The 26,838-nt window shown below is 39.7% G+C and overlaps 1 protein-coding gene across 2 annotated transcripts in view; it reads right to left on the bottom strand.

Annotated features, from left to right (window-relative positions):
• Window positions 1-26,838, bottom strand: part of LOC117732426 (FERM domain-containing protein 5) — a 49,077-nt gene that overhangs the window by 2,649 nt on the left and 19,590 nt on the right. Inside the window, exons 2-13 of one of the 2 annotated variants that reach the window (XM_034535362.1) lie at window positions 11,312-11,416; window positions 10,166-10,208; window positions 9,058-9,136; window positions 7,015-7,112; window positions 6,187-6,310; window positions 4,842-4,929; window positions 4,569-4,657; window positions 3,507-3,570; window positions 3,303-3,394; window positions 2,328-2,402; window positions 1,364-1,432; window positions 1,056-1,162 (exon numbers count right to left, since the gene is read on the bottom strand). In XM_034535362.1, coding sequence (XP_034391253.1) covers window positions 1,056-1,162; window positions 1,364-1,432; window positions 2,328-2,402; window positions 3,303-3,394; window positions 3,507-3,570; window positions 4,569-4,657; window positions 4,842-4,929; window positions 6,187-6,310; window positions 7,015-7,112; window positions 9,058-9,136; window positions 10,166-10,208; window positions 11,312-11,416 — 1,033 coding nt within the window. The remainder of the gene's footprint in view (window positions 1-1,055; window positions 1,163-1,363; window positions 1,433-2,327; window positions 2,403-3,302; window positions 3,395-3,506; window positions 3,571-4,568; window positions 4,658-4,841; window positions 4,930-6,186; window positions 6,311-7,014; window positions 7,113-9,057; window positions 9,137-10,165; window positions 10,209-11,311; window positions 11,417-26,838) is intronic. The other variant, XM_034535361.1, reaches the window with a different exon arrangement.

The following is a 26,838-nucleotide window of genomic DNA, read 5'->3' as shown; positions in this document are numbered from 1 at the left end:
ACACTTAACCATGGTTGCGGCGTGCACGTGCTTATCTCGTCCTTATGGTCCCTGTCCCGGAGTCCAGGCCACAGTCCCGCTGTGTGTGTGTGTTAGGTTGAGGGGTTCTGTCTTAGTTGCGGTCTGCGGAGAGGAGTGTGTGAGGCTAAATGGTGGCTTTCTGCAACAGTGCTACAATCGTCGGCATTGGCTTGGCCTGATTTGTCTCCACCCAGGCCAGTGACATACATGGAGTAGAAGACTCAGGCTATTTTCAACTGGGGTATTAATACCTCTGTAAGACACCCAGTCAGCACACACTGGGGGTGGGAAGCTCATATAGCTCTCTTGAACCCAGAGAAGAAGACCCTCAATATACAGCTGCCTCTGACCTCCATGTATCTCATCGTAGGAAAACTTACAGTATGGATTCGAAAGGCAGGGCCAAAGGGTCTCACTAGTGGGGTTTGCCCAGAGCCATGCAGAGGAAGTAAGGCCACCTGTTCTGGGCCAATAGCCTGCAGGTGGGCTAAATGAGCGACGCTTGCTGCCACTGTGTTCGCACGCCAAATACACGACTACTCAAACACATCCACAGCTCTGAAACTCTTCATTGTTGCAAGTTGAGCACTGACTGACGCAAACACCTGCATCATGTCCCAATAGTGCTGTAAGCATGCACTGAGCCAAATGGCTCAAGTTACAGTATGTGTGTGTGTGTGTGTGTGTGTGTGTGTGTGTGTGTGTGTATATGTGTGTGTGTGTGCGTGTATGTGTTTTCTCATACAAATAGGAGTTCACACAAATAGGACTAATGGGTCCCTGATCCATTTAAGATTCCATACAAGCCAGTAATTATGCATTATCCACAATTATATCTGAAGGGATCGTAATTGCTTCGGAAACCACAAATTGCATGTTTCAGTGGCTGAGGTTGATGTGTAAACAATAACATACTCACTGTGAGACCTCTATTGAACACATGATGCCTAGTAAAATGTTTGCCAGTAGCACTTCCATGGCAGGTGGGGTATTTGTTGTATGTTGAAGCATGCAGAGTGGAGCTAAGTTCTTACCCTCCATAATAGATATGTGCACAGCTCTCCGACGCGTGCGCGGTACACTGGTGAGACGAGGCCCTTGAGTGATGGATGGACAACTTCTGCTGGGCACGAGGCCAGCCCTGCAGAGACAAACAAAAACAAAAAGGCATAAATGTCACTGCACACAGAAACAGCTCAGAGCAGAGGTAACTCATACTGTAGCGAGTAGGTGCTGCTGATATAAAGACATCTACAGTAGCTTGGTGCCTAATAAAATGGAAGAAAACTAATCACAAATTGGATTGTGGACATTCTGACCTCTCCTGAGTTTACAACTCTACCTGTGTATTTCTGGAGGTTCGCGTTTGATTTTGGCACTCTGCTCCATCACCTCTTTTGCCACTCGTCCACTGTCATAAAGCACAGACACGATGCTCAGGATGAATTACACACACACACACATAACCAGGCACCATGGTGTCACCCAATACTATGAAAGCTATCACTGCAATGAATACAGTGCATGAGCATCATGATTAAATTAAAATGGTGAATTCAGCTTTGAGGAACTGAATTACCAGCAGTCAGACAAAATGCATACACAGACTTGCAGGCAAAAATATCAAAACAAGGATCATGATTTGCCCTTCAACAGTAAACTCAACATTTAACTGACTGGGCTTGTGATATTAGTTCATATACAGTCTCCATATATGAATTTTAGATTTTGAATGCAGTATTACAAAATATACCTCAAGTAGTTTTGGTTTTTACAGCTGAGGTTTTGAGATATCCATATTATGCCACCATCCCGCTTAGGAAATTCAATAGGAATTATTCAGGTTTGTGGATTATCACACGTAAATTAAAAATAAAATTTTTCAATGCTGAGCACAACAAAGAAAATTAAATTCACCCCCAGAGGCCAAAATCTCAGCGATGTATATCTCAAAATCTGAGCAAATAGATTAAACTATCATACCAAGCTAGATGCCACTAAAGATAAGCGAGACATGTTTTTTTTGTGTAATCACTTAGGTGAACTGGTCCTTTAATAGAGGACACTATTAATATATGTATACTACAGGTTTTTAGCTCATACAAGGTGATAATGCCTTCATGTTCCCCTCTGTGTCCTCTTGTGAGGTGTCAGTCCTATCCGCCGGGCAAAAGTACGCTGACGTTACAGCACAGAAGGCCAGGAGGCCGCGTCTTCTGGGAACACTTCTCTCCACTTCCAGCTGGGGGTTCTGCAGTGTCCTCCCCTCCCTGTCTTCAGTCATACTGTCTTGTTGTGTACTCTACCTGAAACGGAAACGGCTGCCCTTGAAGAACAGGTTGCTGCTGGACACCGTGCGAACCTGACTTGACTTTTCAAGCCTGAGGGAACAAGAACAAAATAAATTAAGCCTACTGCAGCAAAAAAAAAAACAGAAACCAAAAACTATTAGTATGAACTTATATACACAATACTCTACTCAATATCGCAACAATATGCTCCTAATATGATCTGTTGAAGCATGTACATAATTCTTGCTTTCTGAATCCCAGAACAAAGCAGAAAATAGGATCAAATACCCTTCTAATGAATTGTGCATGTCCACTCCTTGCAGTATAGGCACTGCATCCTCGACACAGCCCCATTCAATATGTTTATATTGTCATAGTAAGTTAGACATTAATGTTTAATGTTTCATTTTGCTTTTAAGAGATGTGTGCTTCTCGGAAAGACATCTAGCTCACATGTTCTCTTACCTTTTAGTTTCACAGACTCCTTGTTAAAGAAATATTTTCATAAGTGGGAGGCTGATAAAATATTATCAGTCTTCCACTTCAGAGAGTCATCAAAAGGACAAATCATATTAACTACAATAATTCTGCCTTTCTATTTCCACCTGCTAACCCCCATGCACCCTTCATCACCTGAGCCATCAGCCCGACTCATTACCCCTCTGCTCTCTGGCCTCTGAGCCTCCGGCTTCTTTAGTTGGAGAGAACAGAGGGACCCGCAATATTTTTCATGGCTGACACATGGGAGCCGTATCTCAGAGGGAGCGGTGAAGTGCTTGCAGTGTCGTGACAGCGCGCACTCATTCACTAAAAGGTCAGATGCAACACACACCTCATTTTCCACGCTGACAAACAACCCAGAGGGAAGGAGATTTTAAGGTTACCGAGGGACTGTGACAGTAACCTGTAGAGCAGGTCACTAAATCATGACAGTGGGGGAAAATAAGAAGAACATTGGCGTTAAATAAAGGAAGAAATGTGTGGACTCACTTATAGAAAGCTTGATTCTCCACTCCGCACTTCCAAAGGTGCTTGCATGCCTCCGGTGTGGGTGCAAAGTACGTCAAGATGATCTTTTTGTCCTGCACGTTTAAAATGACAGAACGTGCAGGAAAATATAACTAACAGCAGTGCATGTAGAGTGTAGTTTTCTATCTTAGCTTTGTTCCCACATCCAACAATTCATGCTCTCACCTCCTTCTGATTTGCATATACGTGGAACGTCTTGCCTTCAAACTTCAGTTTGGTCAACTCGTTCCTGTCCAGCCGAAACAGTCACACATACAGGAAGCAGAAACCGAAAGCCACAGCTTCTTTAAATATTCATGACAACCACTTTGAGATCACATAAACAGCCACGGTGCTCTGTGTTTGTCTGACAAAACAAATAACTGATAATATTCCCTGCAGATTGGGAATGGAAAATGAGGGAAACCTGAACGCTACCAAACAAAGCATGTATGAACACTGCATTATTGCTTTTTCAGTTAAAAGCAAACAGACAAAACCCAACATGTTAACTAGAAATGCACCATATTGTATACATTAACCTTTTAAGCCCCAAGCCATTTTCTAGGTTTCTGCTCGAAATATCATACCCAAACTAAAAAGGGTGTAGCTCTGCAACCACAAAGGCTATTTTAATATGTTGGTGTTATAATAAAGGCAACACATGTGTTCCGATGTGTACATATTAGTATATATATGTTACTGGTTAAGAGTAAATAAAGCCTAGGAAAAAAAGCACTTTCAGGATGATTATCTCTTTGAAAGATGCACAGAAACAATATGTGATCAGACTCTCTGCAAAGTTTGAGTTTCAAAAAGTAAAGCAGAATAAAGTTAGAGAGGTTTTAGTACAGATAAATTAGGCGAAATGGGCATTTGGGCAATTTGAATTTTCTCAAGTACCAAACCATATATTTCACTTTTATATTACTTGTGGTGTTCAATACATCCAAATATAGCATTCTTTGTTGATAAGAAGAAGAAAAATGAAATTTGTTCCCAAAAAAAGCCAAAAATAAGCAACATTTGTGACTGTAAGCACATGCTAGCCATTGGCTCTTTGTTGAGTGTGACTGTACAACCAGTTGTAGTGCTCATGCTGTTTTATTTAGAACGCCCTGCATATAGAACATGTATGTCAAATCAGGTAGAATTAAGGCCTGCAGTACAGGGTTTGTCTATTTACATCCTGCACGGGCCCGAGGAGCTAGTGCGCTGACTTCAGATAATGTTGCACATTTAGCTCACCATTTGAGAAAATGAACCCTCTTGTTTCCCTGAAGCACCACAAAACCAAATGGTGTGAAGGCGAGGAACGCAGGGTTCCCAGACACATCCTGAAACAGAACGGTTTGAAAATATAACTTCAATGGACACATTTAACACGAACAACACGTAAATTAAGAGACTGGTGTTTTAGCATGTGCTGTAAGTCCCATGAGTTTCAATGTTCATGTTCATGTTGGACAGAAATGTTTGCTGAAATGTTTACTAAAAATAGTAAATCACTGCTTGAAAAACCTTGCATGGATGTGGATCAACACCATATGTCTCCAGCATCTGGGCTTTCTGGAGGAAATTTCGCTCTGATGTTTCAGGTGTTTGTCCACTGAGGGAGAGCAACAACACACAGAACAGCTGTCAGTCCACCATCGGCATAAACAATGCAACACAAACGTTTTGAAAGGCCCAAACACTTCTGACAGAAACAAAAGCAAATTAATACATTCATTTAGAAAATGAAAGAGATATGAATATAAGAACAGCATATCATGATATTTTCAAAAAACAAGTAATTATCTCCACTTGAACTCAGAAAGAAGCGCTGTTCATTTGAGAGAGAAGAAGGGAAACCACTAGTGGGCAGCAGAGTCTCATGATGTTTGTCATTCTGCTCCTACAGCATCAAAAAGGGACTTTTTGTCTTTCTACCTCTATTGTGTCTCACTGTACATCATTAACACAGCAGCTCATTTACATTACATTAATAAATTACTTATTTTAGTTGGGGCAGTTGGATGGTGTAAATGAAACCCTTCAGCAGCTGCCTGTGAGAGTAGTGTGTGCGTGTGTGCGTGTGAACAGTGTGTGTGTGTGTGTGTGTAGAGCTAAAGGTACATAGTACCCAGAGGTGATTTCTTTGTTTTCATGAGCAGATTACTTTCTTTTGTCCCAGGAGGCTGAGTGGTTAATGTGTCAGAGGGATTCACCGTCCTGACCGAGATGCATGGAGTTCAAATCGTGACCCGGCCACTTCAGTTGGGACTTGGGTCACACAAAGGCCGACCTAGAACCACTTCAAATTAATCGGAAGCTATCTTCATCATGTCTGTTTCTGTCAAGTCATAAACTGATTTACTCAAAGCACAGACACACAGTTAGTAGTTATGCAGGTGTTTAAATAGAGCACATCACAGCAGTCTCTACATTTACAAGTAGTTGTTGTGTGTGTGTGTGTGTGTGTGTGTGTGTGTGTGTGTGTGTGTGTGTGTGTGTGTGTGTGTGTGTGTGTGTGTGTGTGTGTGTGTGTGTGTGTGTGTGTGCATGGACCTGCTCTGTCTGATCACGTTCATTACTGTGCTCTGCTGCTCTTCCAGTTGAAGCTGTGGCTAAGAACCATCACTAATAACTATATAAAGGGCAGTTTATGAGTTATTAGAGTGGAGAAGAGAGCGCTTTTCTCTTCTATCTGCTCAAATAAGTGACAATAAACTGTCTGGCCAATCCAATACAAGGAAATGGAACCAATTATACTGCACTTAATGATATAAATGTCAGAGTGAATCTGCTGTTTGTTCAAGCTTTATCTTTAGGTATGTGAAAACAAGAGATATTGATGGTGCAGTTTTTATATTTTGGCACTTACATCAGCTCTCTCTTGTGTATGTCTGCAATCCGGCGCTCCAGTTTCTCCGAATGTTTAGGGAAGAACTGGAATTTGGAGCTGTAACCTTCAGGATGCTTTCCGGGGTCGTAATTTCCGATTTCAGCTGGAAGGAGGACCAGAAAAAAATGAATAGTTAAAACATTCACAAACATTCAGGGCACATAAGTTTAAACGATGTTTACAGCATTTAGCACAGTGCTGCTTTTGCAGGGTAAACATACCCAGGATTTATTTCCTTCATGCCACACTGCACTCCCTCGGATGACCTTGATGATTTCTCTCTAAGAGGAGGAGCTGACCAGGCAGTCCATCTTTAATTCATCAGCCCCTCCAGAGGACCTGCCTCTCCTCAAACACTGTGCATTCTGTAATGTTAGCTGTGCCACCATACCTGATGTGTGTTGCGTTTGTTTACGTGCGAGTGGTGACAATAAGATGACTGATGACCATTTCAAAGATTTTATAATCAAGCGTGGTGTCTTTTTTTATTAAAGAGTATGCAGGTCACTTAACTAATTACTATTAAAAGTACAAAATAGCCTTTTATATTTGTACTAGTTTTAGAATTGATATCAGTATGAGAAATCACAACCAATGAACGTAATGCTTACTACATGTGTAAAAGCATGTACACTGTACATATTCTTTGAGGACCATAATGATGCTCTACATTACTATAACTTAATTTAGCTTCCTTCCACATACAAATATATGTGCTTGGCTGGCAGCATCAGACTTGTGAACTACAGGGTCACTGAACACAGAGCGAAGCGGTTCAAGTCATTTCCATCTGTCACCTTCCGTTACCTTGAAGGATGTGTGCAGCCAGCATGGCCGCGTCCGACGTTTTACACAAGAGACGACCATGGTAGAGGTCTCTCTTGATTTGCAGGAAGACAAGATATCTAAAAGGAAAGGACAAAAATCCCGTCAGATGATCTGACAGGTCGGCTTATGAGAATACTGATGATATTCATTCAGTCATCCAGTTACATTTCTCAGAAAAACAAAAATACTAAGGAGCAGCAAAATAACAAACCTGATAAACCTCAAAGGCTGATGGGTGGGTTGGATATTTCTTTTTGATTTAGCTGAAATGAGGGTTTTGTTTAGGGGAAAGGAGGGTAGGAAGGCCCTGAGGGAAAGCTGCTACTGATGCTGTGCTTCTCTTAAAGCCTCCAGCCTAGTTTCAGACTTGCCCAACCAATCAGCTCCTGAAGCATGACATATTTTCTGAGACAACATCTGAAGCAAATATCACAATGGTGATGATGACACTAATTATGATCACTATTGGAGGTGGGCTTGTGAAAAGTCTTACTTTAAAAACCTCCCGGACCATCTTGTTGTTTTTCACAATTAGCCAGCAGACCTGCTTCTCCATCAAGGGCATTTTCCCAAAGGCTAATAATGCTTTCTGCGTGGAGAGATGCATTAAAAAGCTGCTGACATTCCCCACATTGTTTACTCTGCAAAACACCTTTTTGAAGGTGCAACGAGTACAATAAATGGGTACAAATTCATCCACCATTTAGTGCTGATGGCTGCTGATGTCTTGACTGTTTTACGAAACATCTGCATAATACAAACATGCACTCACAGACATAGCGCACTATTTTGCCTTTACAGTGCACGGTGGAAAAATGTCCTCTTAATTTGAAATCCCTTTTTTGGACTACAGGGGCAAATTTGCTGTTGAGCTAACACGTTCACATTGATATTTGTAAAAAAAAAAGCCATTGTTTGATTATTGTGTTTATTAAGTGTTTTTCCCCTTCTGTTTGTATTTAGTTTTTTTTTTGTCGCGTGGGGCATCTCACAAGTGTAATTGCTTTTGTGTGAATTGCATACAAACTGTGATACATGCTATGGTGAAGGCTGAACATCTGTATGTTTCAGTTTCAGTTCTGTCGTGGCTTCCTGGGACGCTTGAATAGCACGGAGCCATCGCTAATGTTATTACTGACACCTGTGCTCGCTGTGTGAAAGGCCTACAACACAAAAGGTATCACCATATTTTATTGAAAAGCTGGCTATTTTTTGGTGTCTAAAGACTTTTCATTTAAATTAACATGCTGTCCCCAAAAATATCCTTGCACAATATGATGACAGGGAGTACTGTGAGCCTTGTATGTGATTGATTATGTAACCTTTCCCTCCCTCTGTGGTCAAGCACTATCCAATCTCATCATAATGTATCACTCTCTCCTCCTCACCCCCAACCTACCTTCATTCACCCTGCTTTTTCCTTTATACTCTCCATCAGCACTCTGCGTGTAGTGAACATTACATATCATTACACCTCAAAGAGAGAGAGAGACCTACTCCCTCTAGTCAGTGGTGAATGCACAGATATACCAGCTGGCCACTCTTCATTATCTGAAGGCAGTGTAAACTCAGTCACCTTCATGCTTTTAATTTGTCGCTTTTACCTTTAAGCTATGTAATCAGAATGCCATTGCGGAAGAATTTGCATGGAAGGAAACGTGTGCCTTTAGACACAAAAAGACTCTTGAAGGCATTTACATTTCTCGCTGCTTCACAATTCCTCTTGCAAACTGTGCGCTGTGTAATATTTATCATCACATTTCAGACAGTGAAGTACTCAGGCATTTTAATTATGCAAGCCCATAAATAATGTTTTCGAAAGGCACATGTTGGCTGTGTGTAAAAATTTTAGAGCACAATCTGTACAAATATTTGAAAAGGACGAAACTCAAATGCTTTTCACCGGTTTGTCAAATGATGGCAGTATTTCTTCCTTACTTTTAAACTGTAAAAAGAAGGTACACCGCAGCAGTATAAGAGCCATTATCAATCTGAAGAGAAAACAACAAGAGGGGTTCATACCGAGTGATTTCCTCCTTTAGATAAGCGGGCTCAGGAGGGTAGAACTTGACTCTCAGACACATGGTGAATGGAGGCTGACCTGGAGGAAACGCACAAAAAACATGTAAGAAACAGACAAGAATCCTTTCATTGCAAGAGATCAAGCATCAACCATAGGAGGTTGAAGGAGACAGTGAGGCCGTTTTAAGATCTATTCATGTAAGAATTCTCCAATATCAAAAAGCTTATTAGGGCAGCAACTAGTTGTTTGCCTTGATCAGTCTTCTGTGGATAGTTATTATGTTCTAGATATTCCTTTTGTGAGATGTTTTATTCTATTTTTAGGGCCAAGGACAATATGTTGATCAATGTGAATCATCCCATTATGAACAAATATGAAAATAAATAAACTAATGATTGTTCAACAAAGATACACTAAACATTTACTCTATAAAATGTTACAAATAAAGAGAGCATTTTTTCTGGTTAACAGAAAACCCAAAGACGATGAGAAAAGCAGGCAAGTTGTAACATAAATTATTACAACTAGAAGTATTAAAAGCATAATGTACTTCATGTATCAAAAGTAAACATACTTGACCCTTTGAGTGTTTTATTATATTACTAGATTATTTTTACTGCGGCAATGGCAGTATTTGTAAGCAGCATTTAATGCTGTTGTAGGTCGAGGTGAATAATAATCTGTTAATAATCTTAACTACATTATATATTGTTGGGAAATTTTACTCTCAGACACATGGTGGTAGTAATCTGTGGTTGTGTAAAATGCTATTCTGTAAACTGAGTGGAGTAAAAAGTGCAATACCCTTGTCTCTAAAATGTTTCTGGAAAAAAAAAGCCTAAAATTAAAGTACTCCAAAGAAAAGGAAACTTAAAGTTGTACTGAAGCACAAAGCCAATTAGATACATTCAGCAAATACCAGTAAATGTTTGGTGTCGTCATTGAATGAATAACTATTATCAGGGTTTGCACTGCCAAATATTCAGTTGTCATATCAACTCCACATTAATGTATATGGATCAAATAAACATTAAGTAATTTAACACAAGTGCAGATCTCGTGTTCAGCTTCCTACATTCTAAAAAGTATAAACTCAAAAGTACTTACATTTCATTTGCTTTGCAATTGATTTTGAGCAGTCCAACCAGTGCTGCGATGGGGAAAAAAAACAGATCAATGCAAATCAATATGCCGAAGTGGTATTGAATATTAATAATGTGTATGGTATTCTTTTGTAAACGTGACTCGAGGTCTCTTGAGACAGTGTTAGAGCACATAGGCTTATTAAACGGGGTCTTTGGCCTGATTCAGATTCTTCTTCCTCTCTGGGATTATATTCTCTCCATATTTCTCCCAGGTTGCCTTCTCGCCAAACCAAACCAAACACACCAACCCACAAACCAAATACCATAGTCCTGAGCGAAATGTGAACATGTGAATACTTCCTGAGTCAAGCAGTACTGCTACATGCCTCACAACAGAAGAGCCTGATGAAACAACAGTCCGTCTGACGGGCGGCGTGAATAAAAGAAACGGAAGAACACAACTTTTAACTCTGGCCCACATTCTCATTCTTACAACTAAATCAAACCCTATCCATTTTTAAAACTATAGCCACTCATGTGATTTCTATATAGACCCAAAGCAACAAAGTTATGTGTGCACAAAGAGTATAGCATTCAACCACATTTATAACATTGGACCTACCTAGACATATTTTAAACTTGTAATATTAAAACCTGGTCTAACAAGAGGAATATAATCTATGCATTTTTGTTTTAAATATCAACAAGGCTTAATTTTTGGATCCCATTGCAGACAATAAAGTAATAGCTCAACATTTTGGGAAATATTTTGATGAGAAGACTGATGCGTTAAACACAAAGCTGGAGTCAGGGAGCTTTTATCTTGGAGCTAATGCAGGAAGAAACGGCTGCTCTGAATGTAAAAATCATAAACAATTCCTTTTTTACCAGCAACAATGGTACTAAATCATGAAGCTTCACACAAAACACACACATTATAAAGTAGAACACCATATTGTATGCATCTTATAATTTGAGTAGACTGCAAAACCAAAGAAAGCAACAATGTCTCAGTTTGTTTTAATGTTTGTGATTTTTTTTGGGACACAGACCTGAATGTCATTGTTTATTTAATGGGTATGATTTTTTTTAAGTCGCTCTTATTTTAAAAAACAAACAATGAATGATGCAAGTGCATATGAATATCCTCTGTCATGCACACACTAACCCGCTGCTTGTCTGGATCCACATATCTGATGCCAAAATAGTCTTTCTCCAGCAAGTTGAGGTGGTGGCAGATGAGGTCAAACAGATACTGTCCCTTTGCATCCCGCTGGAAAAGAAGAGAAAAACACAAATTCAGCAAGCATGCCCACAAAAAAAAATCACAAACATATTTGAATATGTAGCCAAGAAAATATACAACAAACGTACTGTCCTGAATTCAAACATAAGAAATCATTTCTGCTTGCAGAATATGCTTCAGTTCTTTTAAAAAAAAACGTGCCAGAGACATCTCAGATCCATCCAATATTAATACACAGTCAGAGCTATCTAAAGTGTCTGGAATAAACCCTATCCACAGCTAAAAGACAAGCTCAAAGAGAGGATGGATTAAATATGCTGAAATCTCACTGGGGTTTTGCAACGGTAATACTCTGTATTCTGAACCTTATGAGGAGGCTTCTCTGAGAGAAACACTTGCGTACACTGCAGCACCGAGAGAAGCCTGGCATCCTCCACTATGTCCAGTAAACATCTGATGCCCCTCTTCCTGGTCACAACATTGTAACACTGCAGAACTTTTTTTTCATCAATGGGGCCGACTGTCTTGTAGAGATCCAACAGTATCACATAATACCGTCCCATAGCATTCCTCTCAAAAAATGGCAGGGCAGAAACAAGTTGAAAGCTGCTCTTCAACATAATTCATTGCTTCCCTCTCGAAGAGTTTCATACACTTATGAGAGTTGCCGATACAATTAGCGTGAGCGATGATGATAACTGAGTAATAAGTGATAAGTGACAGGCCTTTGACTAATCACACAGTGCAAATCAGTGTCAGTCACTGTGAATACTAAAGACTCTTAAACTCTACCATTATATCTGAAATAACTTACATTTGGATATCATAAAGTGACATGTCTTTTGGAAGATGACGTACCTCAAATGGTTTAATTAGGTAAAACTCAGCTGTCAATGAAATGTCATCATCTTGACTTTAATTAAATCATTGCATTGAGCATATTTCTAGATTATGGGAATGAAAAGGTGATTGTGATTAATCATAACCAGAGAAATATGAAATCTAGCACCACTCCAGTGCTGTTACTATTCACTGTCTCTCGCCAGGGAGACGTCATGCCCACATACCACATCACAGACTTGCCTCAAGGGGATTTTTATTTTTGAGGTTTGCTTTAATGGTTCAGTTAGCACAAACGCACATGAGGAGTCTCACTGTTTCATTTTGGAAGGCTGTAAAAATCAACTTTTTATCTAATGGAAAGTATGTTTTACTACTTTGTACTGCTTATCTTCATGTATTTATAAACGGTAATAAACAAAAAGGCATACAAACTGAGAGACCAAGATTCCGGCAGGTTATGGGCAAACAAAACTACATTCAAGATGAAAAAACACAAGATCAGCTGACAAATACACAATGAAATGAGGGAGATAATGAGGCCCAGGTAACAGCAGGGCCGATGAGTAACAGGTGAAACTAATGACAATCACACAGGCGGGCAACATAGAAAGGCTAGAAATACAACTAGACAAGAAACCAGAGGAGAGGATTTTCTTCATAAAACATGAAACAATCTATAACAAAAAGGACCATGACAGAGACTGAAACAGAGCTAAAAAGAGAGTGAATATTAAAGTTATGGTCATCAGGGAACCATAAACATGACAGCAAATGCTAATGTGGAGCTCTAATATCTTCTGATCTAAACTGGGAAACGTTGCTCATTTTAACTTGACTTCATTTAAGCTTTCATACACATTTAACCAAGGTATTACAATCTTAAAACGATAGACAATGACAATCCATGACAATGATTGAATCGCATGTTAGCTGAGGTCTGATGGGCACTCAAGTCTCTCATAATGGCTCATGAGGAGTTGAACTAAGCTCAAGGCTGTGCAGCCACAGTTCCTTCTCTCTCTTCTCGTTTGTCCTGTGACGGCAAGTAGAAGTGTCACTGGCAGCACTCGGCTCCATGTCATTACTCAGGCTGCAGATAAAAGGCACTTCATTAGGACAAAGGCTTCACCGCCGTGACTCTGTGTGACCAGATGCCGATAGAAGCTCTGCTACTGGAGGTAACTGACCTTTCTGTAGCGAGAGGGCTTCATGGGTGAGAGATTATTCCCTCTTTGTTATGTGACTAACCAATCTGACGTGCCTGCTAGTTGAAAGGGGATCGACAAATACAACCTAAATATTGTCTCTGCTAGGTTTATCGTTGAGAAAGTTGATTTATTGGTAACATAATCTCCCAAGTTAAAAATAATCAGGTTGTATGCAATTAAAATACAAAAAGGACACAATGAAAGCTATAAATAATCTTTCTGTTTTAAAATTAAAGGCATGCATCTTTTGTTTCATCAATTGGCCGAGAAGCCTACTAGAGGGAGCAAATGGGAGGAACAAAGCCAACCACAAATTAAAAACTGGTTCTGTATGGAGAGGACATATTGAGTCAGAAAAGACATCTGCTCTTTTGTTGCATGGAGCAAGTTTGTTAGTATTCAACTCCCCCCTTTCTTTCCCCCTGCCTCCTCCTCGCTCCACACCGAACACAGCTGCATTATTCTCCTGCCGGTCGCTCTAATTACAAGACTGAGGTGATTGCATGGGAGAAAGGATGTCCTAAAAGTTCTAATTAACACTAATGAACCTTTTTTCCCCCCCTAGATTGGCATCTCAATATCGCTCTACAGGAGCCTCAACAGATTTACAAAAGAGTTTATTGATTTGACCTGACATTCAAAATAACCAGGTGACCAGGTGAAACCCTACATATTGACAATATCCAATAGTGCTGCTGGGTTGTATTTGTCTTCCACTTCCCTAGAAAATAAGATTAATAAATAAATTATGAGAAAAGATACATTGTGATAATGCAAATGGGGATTTGTTGACTAGGATATCACCAGTCGCCAAAAGTCCCTGTTATACAATACAATATTGAAATAATAAATGGTACACAACATTAACTTGTTGCCCGCCAAAGGAGTCACAACAAGACACATTTGTTTCTGAAGTGCCTTTACCTGAAAACAACACGGTTGTTCTTTTACTTCCTAAAGAGCCCCCAGTGCACAATGGGCACTTTCCTTTCAGATTAATCATTAAAATGGTCTCCATGTCAACGCAGGAGCACAGACCATTAATAAAAGATTGTATCACTTTATGGTGAGAAGAGTGGAAACTTAATGCCATTGACTGCATGGGACTGTGTGTGTGTGTGTGTGTGTACAGTGTACAGTGTACAGTTAAAGGTACTGTACATAGTGCCCAGAGGTGATTTCTTTGTTTTCATGAGCAGATTACTTTCTTTTGTCCCAGGAGGCTGAGTGGTTAATGTGTCAGAGCGATTCACCGTCCTGACCGAGATGCATGGAGTTCAAATCGTGACCCGGCCACTTCAGCTGGGACTTGGGTCACACAAAGGCCGACCTAGAACCACTTCAAATTAATCGGAAGCTATCTTCATCATGTCTAGTCATAAACTGATTTAGTCAAAGCACACACACACACAGTTAGTTTTTATGCAGGTGTTTAAATAGAGCACATCACAGCAGTCTCTACATTTACAAGTATTTTTAGTTGTGAATCATATATATTATAACTTCAGTAGGTATTTTTACACTATTGATCAATCAATGCCACGAGATCAGTTGTGAAGGGAAGGATGCAATAAACTGCATTTATGGGGTTCATGCTCAAATACACTTCTCAATATAACACCCCCGGCTAATAGGGTGTAAACAAGGAAAAGGAATATAAAACACACTCTCCCATTGAGCCACAGGCCGCAAGCAATTATCACACACAGCTGGAGAGGACAATAAATGATTTTTGGGAGGAAATAACAAATAAATTCCAAGCGGAAACCTTATCAGTTATGACACCCAGAAAGACATCTACATAAAAGAATGTAGAATGATCCCTAAAATGCCAATTGATCAGCATGTGGTGGGACATTTGCTTTTAAATAGGGTTATTAACTTATGTGTACTTATGTGTAAGAGACGCTTAACATGCACTAGAAAGTGTAAGAATATCTTAAGAGTGATGAGGATGCTTTACTCCGACTGTTTAAAATCATCAATCATGAAAATATGATTGATAAAGGGACAGGAGAACATTGAAAAGGCACCACGATGAGTGATGCCTTGACGAACAACACAGCAGAAGGTGCAAAGACAAAACAGTGCATATTTTTAGATCGAACAAAAGTCTCGAGCAAGTGTAAACAGAATATACACTGATTTCCTTTTTTCCAGTCCAATAAGAAATGTTTATTTCATATAAAAAATGGACCGCTGTTATGGCATACACAGATATAATGTAATACAGTTGTAATGAGTCTTTGTACAAGATGATGCTGTGAACCAGAAACAGTTTGCAGCACAATCTTACCAAGCGGGAAAGTGGGCCATCAAAACACAATGGGAATGTGTGAGGATTTGCCCCAGAAATGTGAGGAATCAAGAGTATAAGTGCAGCAAAAGAGAGTTATGGATAGAGCGATATGGATAATTGATTTTAAAGCTTCTCAACACTGGATAGTTTGAATGGGTGAAATGTGAGTGGACATTTATGATAAAAAAGAGGAATTCATGAGAGAGTAATATTCTATTCAGCTAAATGCCAAGAACGCTAAAAATAAAATGTATATTTGGTATGTTTAACTGTAACAGTGCTTTCAATAAATCAACGACATTATGACCAATGTAATTGTTTTTTTTACATAAAAAATAGCAGACAAGACTGGATTCATAGATCTGCCAGACGAGGCCAACTGTTTTATTCTTGCCAAATTCTACATGTTATATTGGTCGTCAGCAGCATTTTGGGTTTCTGATAAGATTAGAACCACAATAATCAGATTTGGGAATGTTATGTAATTATAGAAGGAAAAAAGAGAAAATAGTCCAATTAAAAGTGACAATTAACTCTGTGCAAAGCATGTCAAGGCAGCATTATGTATCTTACTAACTTTTGTGCATATTTAAAACATATCTGAAGGCTAACATCTCTATGTCCACTGTTACAAAGTATGAAATGATTTCAAGAATGATGTGTTTTCAAATTCAAATACATTTGGGGGTTTTAACCACCCAACCATATATTCTGATGGATAGGCATCATTCATTTGAACTGAAGAATCGGAAAGTTAAAATGCAAAGCTGTAGAGTTCACACGGGTTTGGAAGCAGACTGGTGGAGCACAGGACTGTCTCCTTTAAAGTAAATAGCCTTCATAACAGCATGCGTGGTCATTCATAAATAACCACTGCAAAACACTCTTACGTACCTGACGACTGAGATACAAACAGGATGTACCATCCGCAACTAAAAAAGTCTCTCCGGATGTGTGTTTGATGGAGAGTTGTTTGTGTGGCTTAATGATACCGCCCCTTCATGCAGAAAAAAGGAAATAAATACATTTCTCAATGAGGATTTCTGAGTCATCAGTCCTTCAGCCCACAACTGATGGATTTCACTGCCAGCCTGGTTCTAATAGCTTTTCTGTCACATGCTGCACATACAATGCTCAGTTGTACATGATGCTAATATATCTAAATATACTCTAGAGCAGAGATAATAATCAAAGAAAGTATCAGCCAGACATTCGATTGGTCTTTTGATAACCAGTGAAATGTTTATTTTAATGTTTTTCTTACTCTACACATCCCTGGTTACCATACATATTTTAGTGAGCGTGGAGTTGCTCCCAAAACAGCTAGGTTTTCTTACTAAAAAGTGTGACAAATACCCATCAAAAGAGAATGAGCAGCACAATTGGTGTCATGCTTGGGATTAGCATAAAAACAATGCTTCATTTTTCTGGCATTTGCACAGCTTTGGTGATGCACCAGTTTGGTCTCCTCCAGTGTAGTGAAAGGCTTTCGGGCAATGACTCAGTGTCGCTAATTCAGACTGCATCAGCCCTTCAGACCTGATATTTATTCTCAAGCACTGTTAACCTCTACATGAAATGAGAACTGGGCAATCTTACGGCAGGCAGTATTATCATAACTACATCTAGGTTTAGCCTACAGGCACGACAAGTTGTACCAGACATGCACGTTCCAGTTGCTGTCAAATACTCATTCGCACATTGACTAATGTCTGCTGTTTATCAGTGCAATAGTTTTAGGCTATTGGTTTTATTGGCAGGGGAAGCGGTTAAAGCCTCTGAGCATTCAGTGTTCTTTTCATCCATTATATAAATTACATTTAAGAACGTAAATCCCAAGCAGGTTCATTGTGAGAAGTCACTGTTACAAGCTGCACAACATGGTCTAATTGGTCTCAGGCTATAACTTCATAAACTATGTGTCTCAGCCCTGTGCGTTTTTTAGACAATGAGACGACTAGTTCAATGATCTCCAGCTTCATCCTCTTTTCCAAAGCTAACCCCCTGTCAGAAAAAGGCAGTCTTCACTTCTGGCCTCTCTCTCTCCAACATGCCATCTCTGAAATATGCGTGGACACCCATTGGGCCTAATTGTTCCACTACCACGACATCGTCTGTTTGGCACGATTATCAGTGATACTGTGCTGATAATGCGAGAACCCTCTCTGTGAGGGCGCACACTCGCTGGTTTCGTCTCATGATCCCCTCCTGAGTGTTGATCTCTGATTGCCTTCCTGTGTTAGAGCATTTCATCTGCACATGTACTGAGTTTACCTACAAAGATACTCTCGTTTGCTCTGAAAACTGTCTTTTTTGCTACTACTTAAATAAGCTGTTGATACAGACAAAACAGCTGGTTTAAGCATTATGTGTCTCCTTCAATAAACTGCTGCGGTCAGATCTTTAATGAAAGGCAAGACTGCATGAGATAGAGGGCAGAACTAAAAGGGCTTTCTGGGAAGTCACTCAGACATAGTTATCTTTTTACTGTCAAACTGTAATTTCCCTTCTGAATTCTTTGTCTTCTCTCATTATTGAAGAGGGATATTTCCCAGCCGTCGCCTCTCCTATTTTTGTCAAGTGGGCTGATTGAATGTGAAGTCCCAGGAGAAAACATACGTTGGGAATGGCCATTTCGGCATCTTCATCACAGCAAAAAAATTAATTGCATCTGAATATTAGACCAGCAGTTTTCTAAAAATGCAGAACAACTGCTTTGTGTTGTGTCTGGATACCTGAAAAGAATAGTTTTGCAGTACAGAGTCAATTGTGTTGCAGTAAAGAAGAAGCCTCAAGACTCCATCGATGGAGATGTTTCTCTCCTCCTCTGTCACATTGTTGTCACATTAAATTAGTCCAATGTGAAGCTACCTTGTCCTAAAGAGTCAACTCATCAGCGAGCTAGAACCAGTGTTGACCAGAGGTGATGACAAACACGTCACCTAATCTAGGGTTGTATAATAAATAGCTTTAGACGAGCATAATGGAGGTCAGATGTCTTGCTTCATTGCATATATAAATAATGGTGAAATCATGAGGCAGAAATTCCAGAAGACACACTTGGTGTCATTGTATGTATTGTATGCTTATCTTTGTTGTTGTCCAGGGTGTCTCTGGTATATCTGCAGATCACTGATACAATGACAACTGTCTCTGTGTTTGGAGAGCCTCCATTTTCTTTTGCACAATTAAGAGCTCTGAGTAATTTATCTCCCCAGTAAAGGCCATGCATACGTTGTGGAGTGGAATTTAAATCTTTTTATATCACAGCAAATGCATGATTCTATAATGAAAAAAATATTTTCCCTGCAGCAAAAACATGCACAAGCAGCACACCGATAGTACCGTGCAGCACATTGATGGCTTGAGAAACCTAACAAAGGTCAAATCCAAAGCACACAGAGGCTCTGTTATTTACAAGCCATGTAAAACCAGCAGGACACAGTTATAAGATTGCTGCTGTAAAGTCCAAGGCAACACATTAAAGTGAGAATGAAGAGACAAAGGCAGCAGAATCCTTTTGAGGAATTCAAGCTTCTCTGTAGTGAGTAGGCTGATGGAGTCACTTCCAAATGGAATAATGTTTGCTTAGTAGACACACTAGTTTTTCAGAGGGACTTTGCAATGTGGACCCACTGAGGAAGTTATTGTTAGTCAACCAAAAATAACTTGCCACCGTCGTCTCTAATACAACCAGAGATGTTAAAGGGATAGCTACCGTGGTATAAACACTACCACAATGCAGTTATGAAGTAGTGCTTCTTTGTAAACTACATTCAGCTGCTCCATCACTATAGTTTTGCCCACATTTGATACAGTGTGCCTTTAGTACTTATGATGATGTCCCACATATTTTGCAGATGAGTCTGACTCCAGCATGCCAGAGGCACTGAGTGAGCAGTAAATCAGAGTCTTCTCAGGCCACTGAAGTAAACCACTGCTGCTACAAAATGTAACCACCATTGGTTGTATACTTTATTTACTGTAATGTGTAAGAATCTGAATATCTGGGTCTGTATATGGTGTAAGTCACTGGCAGACAATCTGGCTGATTGACTGGTGGAAAGATGTTGAGCTCAATTTCTCAGATTTGGCCACCCTTTGGCTGTTTTTAAACCTTTCATGCTGAGCAGAGGGGCCCTCCATGGTGCCACTTTACCCCCTCCATTGTCCTCCAGAGCCCGGGAAAGATCCTTTTCCAGTGGTGAATCCAGCCATGAAAATGCAGAAAGCTGTTTGGCCTGGAGACTCGCTGCCTGTGCATCACAGGCATGAAAGGGCCCACCACTGCCACTGTGTGTCAACGCTCTAATGGAGGCCCAAGGGAGATTAAATCTTCTCAATAAATGATTCAGAGAAACGAGAGTCTCATAGAATGCAGTTGCACCTAACTACAACAAGGGAAGATCTGGCCAAAGGTGGGTCATCAAACTTCCTGCTCTTTTCCTTAAATTATGTACTGAATGGTTGGAGACAAGATTGACTCAATTCAGTGGGGAGGAACCGCTCAGCACAAAGTTGAGAATGATATTTATCTGAAGGCTGAAGAAGCTTTTAATATTCACTGCTTTTTGTTTTCTCTAGTACATTATTACAGAGTTATTTTGTGTTAAACTTACATCTGCATAACTTAACTGTGATAACAATATAACCACACATTTGGTGGTTATACATAACGTGTTTTAAATTATATTAGAGCAGCCAATAATTTTCAATTAATTAATCAGGCAGTCAACAGACAATTACTTGGTAACAATTTTGATAGTTACTTAATCGTTTTTAAGTATTTTTTAAGCAAAACATGTTTCAAAGATCACTGGTTTAAGTAACTCAATTGTGAATATGTGGTGGTTTTCTTCTCTCCTCTGTTCGGAGATAACAAGCAAATTGATTATGGTTCATTATGATAATCTTGGGCTTTGGGAAATTGCAATGAAAATGTTTCTGTTTTTGACATTTACAGAGTAAACTATTAATCATTTAATTGAGAAAACAATCTACAAATCAATAATGAAAAATAATCCTTTGCTTCTGTCTTAATGTTAACTGCAACGAGTTACCGAACTGAGCCAAGATTCAAGTCAGCAAATTGATTTTTAAAACACATTTTGAATCTTTTAAACACTGCAGCTTGCTTCAGACAATGGTCAGTAGTCTTATGAAGTATTCATGATGTGTAATAAATGCGGAAAAACATGAAGTCTATTACTATCAGTGGTGCACCGAGGTGAAATAGCCTTCAAAAGTCAGAAGCTGTGATGGGGGAAATTAGGAAATGATCTTATTGGTCACACACAATTGAAGTGCCTACTGGGAAACAAGGGGAACTTTTTTTAAATCTCTCAGAAGACACTGTCGCACGTCCTTGTACTGCAGACAAAAAAACTAATTTGGCCTTATCTAACCCACTGGCTGTCATGATAATTTTACACTTCTTACCCAGGAAATATTTAAGCAATACTTTAAGTTCTTTTAGAATTGCAACCAGAACGGACATAAAGTTACAGATTCATTGCTTTAACTTGAGTCACAAAAACTGTAAAAATATGTTGTTTTATGGAATATTTCAACGCAGGCACTACACACTCAAAACTGCCCCGTTTCTGAGTTGGACTTCGGGCGCAGCGGATTTCTACTTACTTTTAACCATCGTATAGACACAAAAGTGAGCAGAACCATTTCTTTGAGATTGTGCTATTTTTGTTGATTATTTAGTGTGACAGTCATGAAGAGTTTAACTATGAAAGTTAGTGTGCCTGCTGTCTGTGGCCCACTGTGCTGCACGTGGCGAGGCAGGAGAAGCTAGAAAGTGCTGCTGAATTGTCGGCTGGGGATTTGGAGAGACAGCTTATTTGAGAGATTTACTGTGGTGTCACTTATGAGGAGTCCCTCAACTGTATAATCCTTGACACTGTTCGCGCTAAATTGGACACATTGTAAATGTTTCCTTTGATAAATATTTTAATGAGGACAAAAGTAAACAAAGTGGCTTTTCATCAAACAGAATGCGTCTTTGTCTTGAATGGCTTTTGAACCCAAACAGTGAAAAGGTTTCAGTCTTGGTATTACTAGATCTTAGTGCTACATTCGACAACATATATTACTAGACGGACTAGAAGACTGTGCTGGATTTTCAGTAGAAAACTGTTTTGAATCCTATTTCAAGGACAGGGTGTCAATTGGCAACTACACATCTGAGTAAAAAATGACTTGGAGATCCCCAAGGCTCCATTCTTAGGCCTCTTCTCTTTAACATTTGCACGCTCCCACCAGCGTACTGCACATCTTTGATACATCCATCCATCCATCCATTTTCAATACCGCTTATCCTCATTAGGGTCGCGGGGGCGCTGGAGCCTATCCCAGCTGACATAGGGCGAAGGCAGGGGACACCCTGGACAGGCCGCCAGTCCATCGAGGGCACATGTAGGGACATACAACCATTCACTCTCACATTCACACCTATGGGCAATTTAGAGATCAATTAACCTGCAGCATGTCTTTGGACTGTGGGAGGAAGCCGGAGAGCCTGGAGAGAACCCACGCTGCCACGGGGAGAACATGCAAACTCCACACAGAAGGACCACTCCGACCGGGAATTGAACCCGCGGCCCTCTTGCTGTGAGGCGACAGTGCTAGCCACTACACCACCGTGCAGCCCATCTTTGATACATATACAATTGAAAGCAAAGGAAATACTTTGCTGAGTAATAGGCAACACACGTTGATGCAATGTACGTTGCAGATGCATTACATCATGTTATATTGCAGGAGACACAGGAGATGGCCAGCTGTGGCAGATAATGTTAATGGATGTGTAATTCACCTGCATGAAGTGCTTGACAGGAATTTTCAATGAGCTGACATGGCTTTAGCTTTTTCACTTTAAACTAGAAGGGCTTATGAATCAGAGCACAAACCCTTTGACAGTGGACGCCTCTGCAACTAACCTTGTCCAAGGTTAACCACGGGGAAAACCAAGAAAAGCATAAACTAATTGGTTAGCATGCTTTATTAAAAGCTGGTATTTTTAGAGCAATCTGATTGTACAGCTAATATAAATTAAGCCTCTTAGGATAAATCTCCAGAAGTGAAGCAAAAAATAGGACTTTCAAAGGCAGCTGTGAGAACTGTTATTGCCGCCTTTCAGTTTCAGTCCCATGCAGCTCAGCTTGTTCTCCTCAGGGGAGACATGGTGCTGATTTTCTAATGGCCCCACAGGGGCCGAGGGGGTTAGAAACCTCCCATACAATCGGGATCCAGTAACATCATTTGGTGAGACAAAGTAGAGATTGCTTGTGTTCCAGCATTTCTTTCAGTAGGGAACAAAAAGTTGCTAAGCAGGAAGATATGTTAGCGCAACTGCCACACTGAAGCGTTTGATTAACGGGGTCATTTAGCTTTTAGTAGACAAAGTAGTTTCAAACACAATTTGTCCTGTGACCTCAGAATTGTGCCCTTTCCAAAACCATCACTGACAATCTGAGTGTATTCCTATATAACCACTTTGCACAACCTCTTAAAACACAAACCCAGAGGGACAAACATGGCCTACGTTTCTCCCTGTTATTTGTGTTGTGTAAATATATTTTGCTGATAAGACAGTAGTCTGCAGTGAAAGAAACAGGAGGGGAGTCAAGCTCATATCCCATTACATACAGTGTACTTACTATTACAGCACTGGCTTCTTTTTCTCGTTGCCTTCAAAAGGGTACACTATTGCATATTCATAGCCGAAGGCTCAGCATAATTGTGTGCATATCGGCCTAAGCATTGGCTGTTATTATATATTATATATTTAAACTTCTCAATCTGTTCTTCAAACATGTCCAACAGTCTCATAGCAACAGCAGTATCCTTGAGCAGAACTTCTTACAAGCTTCTCTTACTCAAGGCCTTACTCTCCAATGCATGCCCTTTGAATGAAGGTAGGCAACTGCTTTCAGAACATACACGATGTAAAGATAGCACTCACTCTTCTTCAGTAACAGAGTCTCAAATTCATCTCCCACGCAGCTTACATAAGGTATTGATTTGAGTGTGCCAGACTTCAAATGAAGAAAAAACAAGTGAGTAAGACACAACTCTAAATAGCTTTGCAAATAAAATATATAAATCTTATCAAAGGAGATCAGTTTGACTCAAAGTTATTGCTTTCTATCTTACTGTAAAATAGCACCAAACTGACATCCTTGAATTTAGATTGAGTGAGTTTGGAAACAATACTTTGCCTGAGGCATCAACCTCATCGTGTGACATGCCTCCCCCAAAAACTGAACATTTGGGCAAAGAATTGAAGAAGAAGAAGAAGAAGAAGAAGAAGAAGAAGAAGAAGAAGAAGAAGAAGAAGAAGAAGAAGAAGAAGAAGAAGAAGAAGAAGAAGAAGAAGAAGAAGAAGAAGTACACATATTGTGGTTTAATAAGAGGTAGGGTTATGTTTTTATCTGGTCAATCAATTGAACTGTTGAATGTTTGTCTCACCCATAATGTGAAATTGAAAGATCATAACATTGCAAATGTCTCAGATGAGAGAGCACCATTTCAAATGTAAAATATACTGTATTGGAAAAGACAGTACACACACCCATCCGCTGTTTCTCCCTGACACACACACACATTTACACACATAAAATATCATCAAAATAACTAATAATTGTATTATCTGAAACTGACCACTATACCATGTTGAAAAATTAGACAAAGACTGCACGTGTACTTTCCAAGCAAGCAGAGAAGAAGAGAAGACAATCTTAAAAATGAATACAAGTTATGTCATTGCAAAACATGCAGTTGTGCTTGTTTAACTCCTGAAGTTGCTGTTACTTTAAATCTCACTTAATCTTAACTGTCTGTCACTCTGTTTGCTGCAGTAAACATTACTTTGACTATAAAACATAAAAGAACTGACTTTTGCACATCGTTACTCTGAGGAGTACTGAAGTTGCATTTCTGTAACAATAACGTTGGCAGTGACAGCAGACAACTCCCTCCGTTCGGATTCTGTCACACTTCAATTACTGTCACTCTACTCTGTCATTTTTTTTTACCATTCTGCTTTATTTGATATAGAGAGACAGACAGGAGAAGCAGGCGGAAGAGGGGACGTCATGCTGCAAAGGGCCCTAGGCAGGACTCCAACTGTGGTAAGAACTCAGCCTTGATGGTGAGCGCTCTACCCAGTGAGCTACCAGGGCCCGGCATATAGTCATCTTGAGTATGTATGAGGCAAAAGGCTTTTTAAAGCATTTGGGCATTGAGCAATAGCACACAACTACACAATATATTATACCGTTTCTTACACTGGGCGCATAGCGTTAATACATAATAACTGGCTGATTGTGGACAAAACAATGTTTTGGGGGATTAGGTAAAGGGGACTTTTAGGTTTTTTAAATCTTAAATTCTTTCGAGCATTAGCCTCTGAAACCCATATACATACATATGATAATGTACACCAGAAATGATTCAGTAATGCTTACAAGACAGAACATTATTAATCTAAACCCTGAAATGGCAGCAAGATTTGCCATTATTCATGAACATCTTCAACCTCTGATTAGCTACATCTTTACAATCAAAAACAAGTCTCTTTCCAGGAGCCTTCTTCTTCACTGGGTGTAATGATATTTTTTCCCACAGTATTGTAATACCATGGTGGAAAAAGCAAACTGTAAGTGTGACTGAAAATGGAGAGCTTCTTGTTTTCACCCTTTGAATACCCAACTCCAACTAAGTGTGTAGCAGTAGGAGAGTTCTCACAGACAAAAAATTAAGTGAACATAAAAATAATGTTGTGTTTTTTTGTCAAGCTTAACCATAATCTCGTTTCCCACATCCACAGAGCTGATGAAGAGTTCAAATAGTTTAATGTCAGCACAAAAGTTATTTTCAAGGAAAATGTCAAATGTATTGCTAGATCAGTCTTTCATTCAGTCGTTACAATGCTCTGATGGAACAAAAGTGAATGCAAAATAAATCAGTGCTGGGTTACATAATGTAGGTGTTCTGTGGCCTGTGGCCTGAAAGCAACGATTGTTTGCCGATGAACAACGCGACTGTTGTGAACCAACAAATCAATACCCCTTGACAAATACAACTTACTAAAGTATTGATCATTTCTCACAATAGAGAAGCAAAATTATGTAAGACAAAGAGAGTGTGAGAGTTGTACACTACACAACCTGTCAATGAAGAGTTAACATAACGTGAAATATTATAATTGTTTTCTCCATTGTTTTTTTATATCTTTACTAGTAAAAACTGGTACTACTTTTACGATCTACTGCGAATAAAAACTTCCTTGACAACCTTAAAAATCTCTTGGGGGCTCAAAAGCTTTCTCATTTTGTAGGTCAAGGCTTCTTGCACACCTTGACTAATGCAGAGAGTGACTGAATGAGGACAGTGGACTGATGCTGCAGGTAAAAAGGAATAGGAGTCTTCTGACTGACAGAGTGGAGATGTGAGATCACCCCAGAGGGCTGATGGGAGTACAGGTGCATACTGGTCCAGACTGCCCAGTCCGAACCTCATCAGTCAAACAAATAGCACTCTGACCCTGGAGCATCCTAAACCATCAAAACAAAGGGGAATTCAGAAAAAGTCACTCAATATCAGTCAAATGCTTTTAGCTACTGTTCCCCTTTCTCACTAACAGAATCCACATCATCAGAGACTAATGCTGATATGAACAACATAGGATGTGAGATAAATGTTCATGTTTCATTGTTCTTGTACAAGCAGTATCTAACATGCTTCCAAGTTATTGCATTTACCTTCTTCCAAGCAAAAAGGTTGCGACTCAGAACGTTTTTTAATATTTTTTCTGGTTGTTGTGGCACCTGATTTTGATTTTTAATCTTGTCTTTTAATGAAAATGGAAATAGGTTTTGGCAAAATTGTTGTCATTTAATATGCGTTAGTTTTGGGCAGTTTAGTCACAATTTTGTTTTGCACTTTTATTTGTTGCTAACTACTATAAGGCAACAGCTGTCGTCATCCTTGTTGTGTACAATTACCATGGTTACATGTGTTGTGCCCGTATATTGTAGGTTGGCGAAAAGTGCACTGTTTGCTTGTTCACACTCACAGTGTCCGTG

Source organism: Cyclopterus lumpus, chromosome 6, assembly GCF_009769545.1.
Source record: "Cyclopterus lumpus isolate fCycLum1 chromosome 6, fCycLum1.pri, whole genome shotgun sequence".
NCBI classification, from domain to species: Eukaryota; Metazoa; Chordata; class Actinopteri; order Perciformes; family Cyclopteridae; genus Cyclopterus; species Cyclopterus lumpus.
The sequence above is the reverse complement of the archived record's forward strand: the minus strand, read 5'-3'. Positions and strand labels throughout refer to the sequence as shown.